This window comes from Hyperolius riggenbachi, chromosome 6 (genome assembly GCF_040937935.1).
Source record: "Hyperolius riggenbachi isolate aHypRig1 chromosome 6, aHypRig1.pri, whole genome shotgun sequence".
In the NCBI taxonomy this organism is placed as follows: domain Eukaryota; kingdom Metazoa; phylum Chordata; class Amphibia; order Anura; family Hyperoliidae; genus Hyperolius; species Hyperolius riggenbachi.
Window position 1 is genome coordinate 129,666,916 of NC_090651.1, and position 15,583 is coordinate 129,682,498.

Consider the following 15,583-nt stretch of genomic DNA (forward strand, 5'->3'; position numbering starts at 1 on the left):
TCTTAGGCAAGTATCTTTTTTATTTTACTCTTCATCGGAAAAACCAAGTTTGACATACATTTAACCTTTTTTGTACTTTACGTGCCAGATGCTGAAAAGAAAATTTGTAGATCAGATGAGAAAACTTAGGAGAATCGAGCCTAGTTTGTTTTTTAAGCAGGGATTAAAAAACAGCACAATTTCATCTGTGCACCGAGAATACCTACTTAAGTCTTTACAATCAAAAGAATGAATGCATGACAGATGCCAAAATTTAGATAATACTTTATTTTGTTCCTGTAATCAAACTGGATAATGTAAATATTTTCATACAAGTTTGCTTTTCTTCTCATCCGAACAAGGTGAAGATTGGCTGTAAAGTCTGTACAATGCCAAAAGTAATGGAGGTTCTAAGCTTCCTCCTTCACTTAATTAAAAAAAAAAATAAAGAAAAGAAATATATACTTATATTAAAAAACAAAACAAAACAAAAAATCAACTAAACTACAGCTCTCACTGTGCACCTAACCTGTACAGCAAGTCAAGGGGGATTATGCAATAACGTGAAAAATAATCTGTCGCACTTTAACACAAAAAGTTGCTTAAGAACTTAACCATTTATCCTTTAACCAAATTTAGGGAATTTTACAGAACTAAAAAGTATTAATTTTTATGAACACAAACTTAAAAACTGTATACCCCGATACCATATCAAGCAGAACTCTACATCATGTGAAATCTGATCTTTGACTAAAGACCTATCAGTGTCTATGTAGGTCAATATCAAGATCTGTGTAGTAAGGAACTGAAAGCTAGGATGACGTCACCTGCCTGGCTTCTGATCCTCTGATTAGAATAGGTTCTGAATCCCTTGCCTGGAACAAGTATGCAGATCGGGCGAGTCAGGAAAACAAAAACATGTGATCTGAAAACTGGCTCTAGTCAAGCAATTTACTAAGAATTCTAGCCAGATAATCAGTCATACCAGGAAACTAGTTATTTTCTCCCATAAAAGGTTAAGAGGGCATTTTTGACTTTAAGGATATTCCCTACTTGTATTACCCTTCCCATAGATGTGAGTTTGGATACCAGGGCATCTTGTAACCTGTTCTCATCAAGGCTGCAGTAGGTTAGAGGCATATAGATAAATATCACTGACGCATTGCATTCGTTTGCTTACAACAATAATTACTATATCAGGAGTAGGCATGAGCTCTGCAGTTCGGATTCTGAATTTCAAGCAAAACCTGCAGGCCTCAGCAGGGAGCAGTTAACTTACCTTTGTCACTGCCTTATAACCTATGGGCTCCACGTCACTCCAATACTTCCTCCTTCCAGGTTTGTAAGGCGACGTGAAGCGCATAAGCTATAGACGGCAACAAGGGTAAGTTAACTGCCCTCCTACCGCGGGCCACAAGTTCTACTCAAATACTGAACGTCAGAGCTCTGCGGAGCTCATGCCTAATCAGGAGAAGCCTGTTACCAACTCACTTAAGTAACAAATATTCCTTCTGTAACTCATGCAGATTTTTTTTTAAAGAACTAAGTTGAACAATGTCACAAATTGCTCGCCAAAAGCAGGTGACAGAATAATTTTTAAAAGGAAAAAAAACTCTTTATTGGACAAAATGAGTGTTTAAGTTTAATAAGAACACTTCTACCACAACATAGCTGCATTTACAAGATATCTTATAATGTACAGTTACAGTCTTGTGTTATGTCAGTACAGAACTTTATCCCATTTCCTTTTTATTTATATATAAAAATGTTGCTGTATTACTTGATTCTACGTCAAGGAAAAAAAAATGGTCGTAAAGAGGTCAGATTTTAAGGATACAGTATAGAGAGTGATATCATTGAAACATTTAGAACAGCAGCAACAATGGCATGATTTCAATTTTTTTTTAGCATAGCATTGTTTTGGGGAAAAAAGTCAGCAGCTAGGTCACTTTCTATGAAACTAAACATCTGACCATACTTGGTGGTCTTGTTTAAACCCAGAATATGTCTTGTATTTCAGACAAAACTTGGCATGACCTCAGATATTTAAGGACTTAAGTTTCACCTGCAACTTTAGTTCTTGACTAGTCTGTGCAAGCTCAGTCAGTACAGGCTGGAGCACATCTTGAGAAGGTAATGGTTTGGTAAAATAGGGCCTGACATTCGGATGCATTGGAAAAAGCTAAACAGTGTGCGAGCCAAAACCAACAGTGTAACCCTAAACAAGACCATAAAGCGTGTTTGGGCATACATATATTTTGTTGGACTTGAACTCACTCTGCTTTAGCACAGCTATTGAGAGTAGCCTTGCAGGAGTTAGTGTTTCTTACTAACCTTTCAATGTTAGCCTCTCTGGGTGGTTCAGTCCTTTACATAGAGATTTGTGACTGCCAGCACACCGGCGGCACTCTCTAAAACAACCACAACACACTGAGTAGAAACCAGATTCCAAAAGAACCTTTTGGACAAAATATATTCTATCTTTCACACGTTGAAATGGCGAGAGGATAGCCATAGCAGATTCTGTCCCTTGCACACAATAGCTAACTATACTCTGCTATTCCCATTTCCTACTTTAACATTAGCTGCTGTATTTTAAGTAAACATAAAAAGCCTCATATCAATACACCACAGTGTAGAGCTGAGAACAGAATTCTCCTGGCTGTTTCTAGGATTTCGTGTCTTCCGTTTTGATGGCCTGAGGTTTTATTGGTCCAGTTCTAATTGGTTTTGTAGAGGTCGGCACTGTAGCTGGAGGCAAAGCAGCAGCAACTTGATTCTCTTCGACCTTTTCTTGCGAGACCAAGGAAGGTTCAGACATGGTGTCTGGAGGCTTTGGGACACCTGGGGTAGTTTTCTGAGGGTTGGGGATTACGGGTTTACTCTGCTGGTGCTGCTGTTGCTCGAAGAATCGGTGCGTAGACTGTAAAACCTCTGCTCTCTGTTTTGCCTTAAGGGTAAGCAAAAGAAAGGGGAAAAAAACAAATGTGTCCCATAAATTAGAATGGGCCAAGCGGTATACAAGTTTGTCTGTGTCACAATACTATATTTCATTCTGTAAATCTGAAAATGAAACATTGGTATACAACATAAGCAAAGCCTATTAGATTGGAAGCAATGCTACATATACATGCAAGACAAAAAGAAAATACAAGCAAGAGTTGGGTTTTTTTCTTCTCCCCCTAAAAAGAAAATACCAACAATAGAACCTTTGCTTGAGCACACCTATCAATGCATACATTCCCATGGGTGATTTTTGCTGCTTCTTAAGCTTTCCCTCAATGCACTATGATTCGACTTTGTTATCCAAAATATTTCTAAAAAAAAGTGGTCCTATACCAAGTTTATGAAAGCTGCCGTTGCCATCCTTGATCTACAAAAAATGCAGCATGTTTGTGTGCTTATACAATTTGTTTTACCTCCCTGGCAGTGTGGACGAGTCTTACTTGTCCAGGGAAAAAAAAAAGCTGAAACCGGTATGGGCAAGTCAGGCTCGTCCACAGTGCCAGGGAGGTTAAACACATTGTATAAGCACACAAAACAAGCTGCATTTTTTTAGGTAGATAGCAATGGCAGCAACGGACGAGCCTGACTCGTCCAGTCAAAAACAGCTAAAACCGATATGGACGAGTCAGGCCGTCCAGTTTTAAGACATTGTTCCATTTGTTTTGCACGTTTTTGGCTCTAAAATTTTCGTCTGTATGCAAATTTTAGCTTGCTCTGGAAACCTGCAAGGGAAAATTCACACACCAATGTGAACTTTAATGCAAAAAAAGGCAAATTTTTTTGCCAAAAAGCTAAAGAGTGGAGAAATTGCGGACTGGCAGAAAATTGAATTCTTTTAACATGATTTTGTGTTTCAAATGTATTATTATACTCAAAATGTATACTAGATCCTTGCTTGACGCATTACAGTAAGTTGCAGGCTAAAATGTCATGAAAATGAATTGAAATCCTGCAGAAATTGAACACCAGGGAGGTACTTTGTATGAATATCCCTGAATAAATATAAAGATCAGGACCAAATGCTAACCATAGCCCAATTTGTTTGTTGTGGATATGTGCAGTCAGGAGACATCAGCAATACATTCAGGAAGTTTTTTTTTCTTCTTTAGAACAAAATCCACAATGGCAGAATTTATAATCACCCAGTAAAAAAGGTCCAAATAAAGCCCTGTAAGGACTAAGCTGGCTGAAGCGATTGTTTAGCACAGTTTCAACTTGCAGTTTATGCATGCTCACTACACTTAGGTTACATACAACTTAGATTTCTGGTGCTAGAAGGGTGTAATTGTGATGGTCTCAGATATCATTGAAGTGTGAGTAAGTGTGTTAAGCATAGTGTGCCTTTCCATTAGTGTCCAGGAGCATCGTCAACCTAAGAAATTTGTTTGTACCACAAGAGGTCCTACACAGTCATCCAAATTTATCACTAATGAACATTTTGGGCAACCGTTATTGCAAGTTTGAGTGCAGATTTACATATATATTCCTATATAAAAGGGGTGGCTTAAAGTGAACCCGAGGTGGATTTGAAGAATCCTATTAGGACACAGAGGCTGGTTCTGCATACTATGCACAGCCTCTGTGTCTGTACAGTGCCCCCCCCCCCAGGATCCCCCTGCGCTCTGCTGTCCCCCATAAAATAAACCGCCATGCAGCTTGTCGCTAGCTGGCTGTTTACCTGAATGCTGTCTGTCACCGCCGCTCCCCCGCCTCCTCTATATCGCGGCTCCCCGCCTGCATCCCTTCCCTCCCTGCCTCTGTAAGCTTCCTCCAATCGGCTTACAAAGGCAGGGAGGGAAGGAACGCAGGCGAGGAGCCGCGATATGGAGGAGGCGGGGGAGCGGTGGTGACAGACAGCATTCAGGTAAACAGCCAGCCGGCAACAAGCTGCATGTCACTAGCATGGCGGTTTTTTAATGGACAGCAAAGCGCAGGGGAGGCTGGAACAGTACAGACACAGACGCTGTGCATTGTATGCAGAACCAGCCTCTCTGTCCTAATAGGATTCTTCAAACCCACCTCGGGTTCTCTTTAAAAAGTCAACCCCAACAAACTACTAGTCAACCATATTTTCACGTGTGCAAATGACGCCTGTACAAATGCCAGACTATCAGCCTAACTAATCATGCATGATTGTTCCTACTGGAAAATACTGCATGATTAACCACTTCCAGACAGAGTTAGTTGAAAGCTACGTCCTCCATGTGGCTGCGCAGCTCTAACAGAATGAAGATTTTAACAATCGTTGCTGCGCAGTCACTCTGCTCCTGCCATTCTCTCCTAGCCGTAATACACTCACCCTGCCATACATATGAGCGCTTTGCTGTACCATCAGTCTCTGGTCCTTAAGGGGCCAGAGAACGCTGGTACGAAACAGGTTAAAGCACTACACAATAGTGGTCATCCAAAATAATTATTTTTACCCACAAACAGAAGCTTCTGATCCGCGAGAGCTGAGCAGCATGTTTATACTGCAAAAGCTTGTGCAAAATAGCACAGGCTTCCGCGGATCAGAAGCTTCTGTTTGTGGGTAGCTAGACTAAACCATTTGAATGATTTTTAGTTAACTTTTATTCAAAAGAAATAAAAAGCATGCAGTCATTGGAGATTTGTTTGTATCCATTGACAGTCGGAGTGAGCCTGCACTGCTTTACTATCAGTTCCCAGGATAGAGGATAGCCAGGATCATAAACGCAACTATGAATGCAAGACATCTAAAGGTGTGTTACACCACAAAGTCAGTAGTACTGACCAATCAGCTGGAACAGCAACAACATAATGTCAGCTGCTCTCTCTCAGGGGTAACAGCTGATACTTTCAGGCTCCTTTCACAGTGCTGTGGTGGGATTGTGATAATGATTGCACCGCAACAGACCCCACAAATTGCACTGCGCGTTATCGCTGCAGTGCGGCCAAATCAGTAAGGCATACTTTCCATTGCAAGTATGCCTCACACAATGCATGGTTACTGTTTAGGCAATACGACGGTACCCAATACACTGCGATAGCCCCATCGGATCATCACTGCTTCTGTGACGGGATGTGGTGTTTTTTTGCAACACAACAACAACACATGGAGCGTTTTTCTTTTACTGATTCTTTTAAAGATCCTTTGTTTGTGGTACTCAATGTTTGAAAAGGTTGCATACTATTGCATCTTTATTGGTGATTTTACTACTAGTGTGTATAAAGTGAGCCACCCCATTGGGGTTTTTCTTTATTATCGCACAAAGAAAAGTAAGTCCAGAAGATGAAAGGAGTCAGTAGTCCTGAGATACTTCTGTGCCCTAATTACATTGAGGTTAAGGAAAGTAATTTCCAAGCCATACACGTGGACTGTGTCCCTAGCAACCAGACAATATCACTGGCAACTCCACTACAATGTATGTAAATGTAGCTGCAGCTAATAGTTGTGAAAACTCAATTGTCATGGCTGTTTCCCATGTGACATGGGTTTGAACACTAAGAAATCAATTAACTGCATTTAATTCACAGGTAACTTGCCATAAAAAAACACTTGCTTACAACACAGCATGTGTATATGGGTTTACAGTGTCTTGAGTCCAGTGCAGCTTAAAGGACAACTGAAGTGAGAAGTATATGGAGGCTGCCATATTTATTTCCTTTTAAATACCAGTTGCCTGGCAGCCCTGCTGTTCTATTTGGCTGCAGTAGTGTCTGAATAACACCAGAAGCAAGAATGCAGCTAAGCTTGTCAGATATGACAATATCAGATACACCTGATCTGCGGTCTATGGCTAAAAGTATTAGAGGCAGAGGATCAGCAGGACAGCCAGGCAACTGGTATTACTTAAAAGGATATACAGTGGAGGAAATTATTATTTGACCCCTCACTGATTTTGTAAGTTTGTCCAATGACAAAGAAATGAAAAGTCTCAGAACAGTATCATTTCAATGGTAGGTTTATTTTAACAGTGGCAGATAGCACATCAAAAGGAAAATCGAAAAAATAACCTTAAATAAAAGATAGCAACTGATTTGCATTTCATTGAGTGAAATAAGTTTTTGAACCCTCTAACAATAAAAGACTTAATACTTAGTGGAAAAACCCTTGTTTGCAAGCACAGAGGTCAAACGTTTCTTGTAATTGATGACCAAGTTTGCACACATTTTAGGAGGAATGTTGGTCCACTCCTCTTTGCAGATCATCTCTAAATCCCTAAGGTTTCGAGGCTGTCTCTGTGCAACTCTGAGCTTGAGCTCCCTCCATAGGTTTTCTATTGGATTAAGGTCCGGAGACTGACTAGGCCACTCCATGACCTTAATGTGCTTCTTCTTGAGCGACCTCTTTTGTTGCCTTTGCTGTATGTTTTGGGTCATTGTCGTACTGGAACACCTATCCACGACCCATTTTCAGTTTCCTGGCAGAGGGAAGGAGGTTGTCGTTCAGGATTTCACGATACATGGCTCTGTCCATTTTCCCGTTAATGCGATTAAGTTTTCCTGTGCCCTTAGCAGAAAAACACCCCCAAAGCAAAATGTTTCCACCCCATGCTTGACGGTGGGGACGGTGTTTTGGGGGTCATAGGCAGCATTTTTCTTCCTCCAAACACAGCGAGTTGAGTTAATGCCAAAGAGCTCTATTTTGGTCTCATCAGACCACAGCACCTTCTCCCAGTCACTCACAGAATCATTCAGGTGTTCATTGGCAAACTTCAGACGGCCTGTACATGTGCCTTCTTGAGCAGGGGGACCTTGCGAGCCCTGCAGGATTTTAATCCATTGCGGTGTAATGTGTTTCCAATGGTTTTCTTGGTGACTGTGGTCCCTGCTAATTTGAGGTCATTCACTAACTCCTCCCGTGTAGTTCTAGGATGCTTTTTCACCTTTCTCAGAACCATTGACACCCCACGAGGTGAGATCTTGCGTGGAGCCCCAGAGCGAGGTCGATTGATGGTCATTTTGTGCTCCTTCCATTTTCGAACAATCGCACCAACAGTTGTCACCTTCTCTCCCAGCTTCTTGCTAATGGTTTTGTAGCCCATTCCAGCCTTGTGCAGGTCTACAATTTTGTCTCTGACATCCTTGGACAGCTCTTTGGTCTTTCCCATGTTGGAGAGTTTGGAGTCTGCTTGATTGATTGATTGATTCTGTGGACAGGTGTCTTTTATACAGGTGACTAGTTAAGACAGGTGTCCTTAATAAGGGTGACTAATTGAGTAGAAGTGTCTAACCACTCTGTGGGAGCCAGAACTCTTAATGGTTGGTAGGGGTTCAAATACTTATTTCACTCAATAAAATGCAAATCAGTTGCTATCTTTTATTTAAGGTTATTTTTTCGATTTTCCTTTAGATGTGCTATCTGCCACTGTTAAAATAAACCTACCATTGAAATGATACTGTTCTGAGACTTCATTTCTTTGTCATTGGACAAACTTACAAAATCAGTGAGGGGTCAAATAATTATTTCCTCCACTGTAAAATATGGCAGCCTCCATATACATCACTTCAGTTATCCTTTAAGCCTCAACAAACCTAGATGGTGGTATGGAGGCAGTGGTCACTGGTTTCATTCAATCCACAAATCACCACATGGGAGGCTCCTTCTGCACCTGATCATACTAAGGCCTACAACCCCACTAGCAGTGCTTTTTTAAGCACTTGTGATTTTAAAAGTTCTTGCTAATGTAATGCTGTGTGTGACCCCACTTGAGACGTAGTTATAATGCTATGGAGGTTTTTTCTTGTTTGTTTTTTATATATCATAAGTACTTAGAATGTCGATGCAAGTGGGTTCCAGGCGTAAGAAACAACAGCGCTTAGATGTACAAATCATTTACTATGGGGGAAAATTTGCACAGTTTCTCCAGAGTTTAAAAACCTTCTAACCTTACCACTCTAAAATGTCAGTTGGGGAAGGGCTATAGACATTTGCTACTCACTCGATTTTCTGACCAATTCTGTACAAAAGTCTGTATGAAAATCAGGACAGACCTATTGGGAATTATTCGACCCGCCGATCTAACGGGGAAATTGCATGGTGTGTACCAGGCATAACTGCCATCTTATACCAGCTGCTTCACAATCTTTTCAGTAATCTTCACCAACATCTGTCACGTCAGTCTAGAGGGGTTGAAGTTACAAAGATTCTAGGCCATGTATGGATCACCTCTCTACAGCCTTCGAGAATCATTGAAAATTGGGTTCATAATGTCTAAATAATATGTACTAGAACTTATTTATAACACATCGAGCTAAGGAATGAAGTAGAGAGATATTTGATTTGCTGACGTACAAGATATATTGTCACAGCTGTAAAAATCATAAAAAAATAGACTTGCTGAAGCAGATTAAGAAAACTTGAGAAGGTCCATGTTATAGTGTGTCCATTAAAGGCCAGGAAGCCTTACTGACCTTCAGATCCTGTTCTGCCTTTATAGCAGCATTAACTCGCACTCCAGTAGGTGGAATAGGAGGGGCCCGGGACACATGATGGAGACGTGGATGGTTCATCAAACCTGTAGGCATCTGTGCAGCTAGCTGGTTAGTAAGTGCCATTGGTGGACGCTGAACTGGAGGTTGAAAGGAGTTTGGATGTGGTCCTCTGACCATTGGAGGAACAAGGTTGGGCTGGGAGAGTATCTGATGGGAAAAAAAAAAAAGAGTGAGATGAGTCAGTTGGCAATCATTCAACCTAAACTTTAATTTTTATTATTTTACTACAGGTAAATGTTTTGCCAGTCAAATGTGTCCCTTACCTGTACAATAAAAAATGAATAACCTTAGCCATAGAACTATTGTAGTTTTGTAGAACACCATGTTCTGTTTGAAGAAGCATATTGAAGTACAAAAGCTGAGTCATGGAAAATGGATATACAGACAGAAAGCTGGAATTATTTAATTCTACGGCATGCACAAAAATTACTTTTTAATCCTATTGTTCGTGTAGTGCAATCCTCAAGGTTTTGAAAAACTGACAGGGAACTGGAAAACAAATATAACCAATACACTGACTACAACATCTATCTGCAAAACATAGGTGCTAAGAGCAAGCATCTGAAGCTGTGAGAACTGTGTCAGGGCTCGTTTCCACTATCGCGAATCTGGACGCATGCAGATTCGCACATGTAATGCAAGTGGGTGGGCCAACGAATTCGCCTGCGAGTGGAATGCATACGAATCGCCGCTAATGTATTTAATAGGGAATTCACATGCGGCTATGGTATGCGAATTTTCATGTGAATTCGCATAGGTACCAATGTAACTTCAAACAGGCAGTGACATGGTTAAATTCGCATATACCCTCACCTATGCGAATTCGCGGCAAAAAATGCGAAAAAAATCGCATCCGCATGCTATTTCATCAGCGGTGGAATCCAGGCGATTCTGCACCGCAATAGTGGAAACGAGCCCTTAGACTGAAGAACTGTGAAGAGGTAAGGATAATGGCAATATGAAGACGAGAAGATGAGTTCCCTGCACAACACAGGTGGATCTGCCACAGGGCAAGGAACAGTGTCAACTTCTCAAGAGAACCAGGAAAGAAGACTTCAGGACAAGACCGTAAGTCTGAAGGCTCTAGTCTAGACAAAGGTAATGTTTCTCAGAAAAGTGCCTTTTGTAGCAGGAGTGATGAAGGAAACCCAGACAAGGTCTTGCAACACAGAGTGTAAATGGTAAAAAAAAAAACCAAAAAAACAGAGCATTAACTAAAGGTCACAAATGAAATGGTTTGAGACTCCCTAAATAAAAGGTATAAAGAAAGAAAACCACTAATTTAATATAAAAGGAATGGAGGGGGCCAAAAGTTGACTCCAAAGGTTGCAGAGTATCTGGTGAGAGATTATATCTGAGAGGGGGAAACTAGGGACTGACTAATGCCTCGTACCGAACACACGTACAACAAAGGCGTGCCACCAGAGAGGGATCTATCCCTTGGGCAACAGTGCAGGACAGAGGTTGTACAGACTGTTATCTGGGAAGGGGGGGGGGGTCAGGGGCTCTGATGGATAGCCGCACAAGAACCGTCATGGAACAAGTTGGGTGAGCGATGGAAACAATGCCCTTGGCCATCACTTGGCTGATTAAATTAGACACAGTGGTAATTGGGCAACAGTCGATGCCCGGTACAGGTGATGGTTATTGGCCACCTTCGTGAGTTTAGCCTGTGTACAAGGCTTAAAAACAAGTTATATTATGGGTACTTTAACAGACCTTCCACAGCCAAGCCTGATGGCCTTTTCACATGGATGTCTTAATGGATTTAAACGGCGGCTAGGAGGTATTAATCAGGAATTGGGTAGAAAAATGGCCCGAGAGTGTAAACTGCTAAGCTGACCATGATGAGAGCTTAACCTCAAGACTTCTGTTACTTATCCTTCTATGGTGATGGATACAGATCATCACCCTACATTTTCTGACTGAAGACACAGGAGGAAAACCCTGAAGACTAGGAACAGGAAGTTTACCTGTAAGGAGGTCTCCTAGGGAGATATAAACAGAAGACAATATCCATACAATACCATGCATAAACAGTAGTTTAATGGTCATGTCTAGAACTCATGGAGAAGAAGCATGTGATCAGTTTGGTCAGGTGATATATACGCAAGTCTCTGATTTGCTAGTCAGAGTCATGTGCTAAATCAGGATGTGATCACAGCAAAGAAGAGCTTTGCAAATCTATCAGCTGATCAAACAAATGACACTCTTCTCTATAAGTTCTAGACATGAGCATCACTACTGTGGGACTTTAGGAGGAAAATCTTATCCAGGAACCCCTATCATAAATGGTTTACCCTTTGGGAACATGTGGAGTTAAAACAACAATGCACTTGTGGCTGCTTAAAGGGAACCTAAACTGAGAGGGATATGGAAGTTTCCTTTTAAACAATGCCAGTTGCCTGGCCGTCCTGCTGATCTCTTTGGCTGTATCACAGACCTGAAACAAGCATATAGCTAATCCAGTCTGGCTTCAGTCATAGCACCTGATCTGCATGCTTGTTGAGGTGCTGTGGCTGAAAGCATTACAGACGCAGGTTCAGCAGGAGAGTCAGGCAACTGGTATTATATTAAAAGGAACAATCCATATCCTTCTCAGTTTAGGTTCCCTTTAAGCCTAATGCAGCGTAGTTTTAATGCCACTGGCTGCCGTGCACAGGGCGCTATAGTGTCCTCACTGGCACAAATCTCAGCTGTCTAAAGACAGCGGAGCTCTGTACCTTGGTCAGGTGCAAATATGACTGTGAGCCAAGCACAGTGATTAGGAAGTTTTTTTTGATTTTTTTGATCCTTAAGGGGGCCAGACCCCGTCGGTCCTAAAAGTTAAAGAGAACCCGAGGTGTGTTTAAAGAATGTTATCTGCATACAGAGGCTGGATCTGCCTATACAGCCCAGCCTCTGTTGCTATCCCAAACCCCACTAAGGTCCCCCTGCACTCTGCAATCCCTCATAAATCACAGCCGTGCTGTGAGGCTGTGTTTACATTTGTAGTGTCAGTCTCAGCTGCTCCCCCGCCTCCTGCATAGCTCCGGTCCCTGCCCCCGTCCCTTCCCTCCAATCAGCAGGGAGGGAAGGGATGCAGGCGGGGACAGGAGTTCTGCAGGAGGCGGGGAGAGCAGCAGACTGACACTATAGAGATAAACACAGCCAGCTCTGACAAGCTGTTTGTCAGCAGCGTGGCTGTGATTTATGAGAGATTGCACAGTGCAGGGGGACCTTAGGGGGGTTTGGGATAGCAACAGAGGCTGGGCTGTATAGGCAGATCCAGCCTCTGTATGCAGATAATATTCTTCAAACCCACCTCGGGTTCTCTTTAAAGATAACCTAATTAAGGCAATTGTGGAAATGTGAATATAGGATTGTCAGAGACCAATAGACTGTCCCAAAACTTCCATACAGAACTGGAAAGAGACACAGTAGTATGAAGAAATGCATATCTTGCAGAAGTAGTATTTTCTTAGAGAAAAGTCCCAAGACTGTATGGTGTCATATGATAAGACTGTCTTAGTGGAGACTTCCACACTTTACAAACTTTTCCCAAGCAGCAAAGAGTCTCTGCCATAGAAATAATGACCTAGCAAATCCAGCTTTATTATTTTTATAACAGAACTTTGTACTAGATAAAAAAAAAAAATTCTTACAGAGACAGGTGCCAAGCAGATAGCCTGGTGACTACACAGAATATTGTACAACTACCTTACATGTAACTGGGAAAGTCAATAAATACAATAATACAATACTGCAATAAAACAGATTTCAAAATGGCTACAAGCTAGTTAGAAAATGTAGAATGGATAATCATCCCTTTGGTTAGCTCAGGTTTTGGCATACTGTTGTACCCTGGCTGATGAAAATACAAGCAAACCAAAGAGCAGTTTTACCTGTGGAGGAAACTGTGTCGGGAAGGGAGGTTGGCCCATTCTCACATTGGCAGCCGTCGTTGTAAACTGGTGCTTCTGGTAAACCAAGCTGTTCATTTTGCTTGACTGACTGCTGGGACTTGTAGAATTTGCCCTTCAAGAAAACAAAAGTATACCTGAATATTGTGTTTTTGAAAAGAAGGATACAAACTGACTGAAGCGGTAAAATACTGTAGTCTCAATACACAAAAAGGTAAAATGGGCTTAATTTACAAAAAGTTTAATGAATTAGCTCATGGTTTATCTTTCCTTATCTGTTTTGCTCATACATTAGTTCTCCATATAGCAGAGATCAATCTAAGGTGAGATAATTAAGAAGTAAAATTTAGTGAATCAACCCCAATGTGTTTTAATGCCTAGGATCCCAAGGGGCTACTTATTTGGGGATCAGAGAGCACTCGAACATTTTATAGTTATTGAGTTTTGAAAAAAATATGAATTGTTAAATTCTTAATTAAAAGCATAAGGGAAAGTTTGGAAATAATTAATGCATAATTTATAGAGTACACCTAACATATGTAGGGGGATAGATACTCAGGATGATGAAACACCAATGGGTACTCAGCAAACATGGTTTTCGTAAAGGTGTACATGCCATACTAATGTTTAGAACCACTTTAATACCCAAATCATACCTAGTTAAAACTTGAATAAACTTAGCTCATTAGCACAATCTGAGCAGTACTTAAATTTATGTAACTGCAAACCCAGGTTAACAAGCTCACCGAAATGGACTTGATGTTGGTGTTGTGCTTCTTCCAACAGGTGGTGTACCGGGCTTCACATGGTCCAAAGCACTGCCATAAGGCTTCAGGTCAATATCAGATACCTGTAAACAGGACAACAGAACCTAATACTTAATGGATTTATAGAGCGCCAACATATTACGCAGCGATTTACAATACATAAGATTACAGACAATGATAACAGGGGTGACCGACAACACAATACAGGTAATAAGCAAAAAGATACACAACACAATACTGGTAGTAATACAATGCTAGATCATACACTGGAGTGGTAGTGGCAATAATACAAGTTTACGTTACTCTGGGTAGAGTGCACAATCAAGTAGGATACACAAAGAGGGAGGGCGCTGCCAAAGGGGGGGAAACTGCATCAAGAAGTTCTCGCCAGATAGAGTTAGGGCAGCGTTGAGGCGGAGTATGCCTCCTTAAAGTGACGATTTTTGAGGGCTTGTTTGAAGGTGTTGGGGGGGGGGGGGGGGGGCTTCTGGAGTCTAATGGGCAGTGGAAGAGAAATCCACAGGATGGGGACAACTCTAGTGAAGTCCTGTAGTCATGCATGGGAGTGCGAGATGAGTGGAGTGGTCAGAAGGAGGTTGTTGGAGAAGCGAAATGGGTGACCAGGTGTATCTTCTGACCATGTCGGAGATGTAGGTCGGGCAGGACTTGTGTATAGGTTTGTAGGCCAAATGTAGGATTTTAAAGCCAATTCTAAAGCGGATTTGAAGCCAGTGAAGGGATTTGCATACAGGAGTCGTTAAAGTGAATGGGAACCGCATTTAAAAAAAAAATGAAGCAAATACTTCCCTAAGGAGAGGGAAGGCTCTGGGTCATATAGAGCCTTCAGTCTCCTCTCTCGGTGCCCTCTATCCTGTGCTTGCTCCCACCAGTTTCAATTCCCCAACCTAAAGGGTATTTGGAAGTCTTCGGGGGCCGTGTCCTCCCGAAGGTGTGCGGCTCCATACTGCACAGGCATGAGCGTGCTTGCGCAGGTGCAGTACAGGGCCGCCCTTCTTCAGGAGCACTCTTGCTCCCTGAAGACTTCTAAAGCCTCCTTCGGCCGGGTAAAGCAGTATTTGACTAAATTAGTCAAATACTGCTACCGGATGAGCCAGCACTGGAACAAGGGGACCAGGAGAGGAGTGGGAAGGCTCTATAGGACCCAGAGCCTTCCCTCTCCTTGGGTAAGTATCTGTCATTTTTTTAAATGCGGTTCCCATTCACTTTAAGACAGAGCGGTGGGAGGAGTAGATTAGTCTGGCTGCTGCAATTATGATGGAGTGTGTGTGTGCGTGTGTTCTGAGGGAGGCCTGACAGAAGGGTGTAGCAGTCAGTAGTCCAAGCGGGAGAGGATGAGGGCACGGACAAGGAGTTTGGCAGTTTCTGGGGTCAGGAAGTGCCGGATCGTGGAGATGTTGCGTAACTTAATTACATGTGATTCTTTGTTAAAAAAAAAAATCGTAAAAGTAAAAA

The 15,583-nt window shown here is 41.9% G+C and overlaps 1 protein-coding gene across 5 annotated transcripts in view; it reads right to left on the reverse strand.

Annotated features, from left to right (window-relative positions):
* Nucleotides 1-247: 247 nt before the first annotated feature.
* The window catches only part of PRRC2C (proline rich coiled-coil 2C), a 118,451-nt gene continuing 103,115 nt past the window's right edge, over nt 248-15,583 (reverse strand). For 4 of the 5 annotated variants that reach the window (XM_068239906.1, XM_068239904.1, XM_068239903.1 and 1 more), the window contains 4 exons: nt 14,090-14,193; nt 13,326-13,458; nt 9,361-9,588; nt 248-2,929 (listed from right to left, as the gene is read on the reverse strand). In XM_068239906.1, coding sequence (XP_068096007.1) covers nt 2,648-2,929; nt 9,361-9,588; nt 13,326-13,458; nt 14,090-14,193 — 747 coding nt within the window. In that variant the 3' untranslated portion in view covers nt 248-2,647. The remainder of the gene's footprint in view (nt 2,930-9,360; nt 9,589-13,325; nt 13,459-14,089; nt 14,194-15,583) is intronic. The other variant, XM_068239905.1, reaches the window with a different exon arrangement.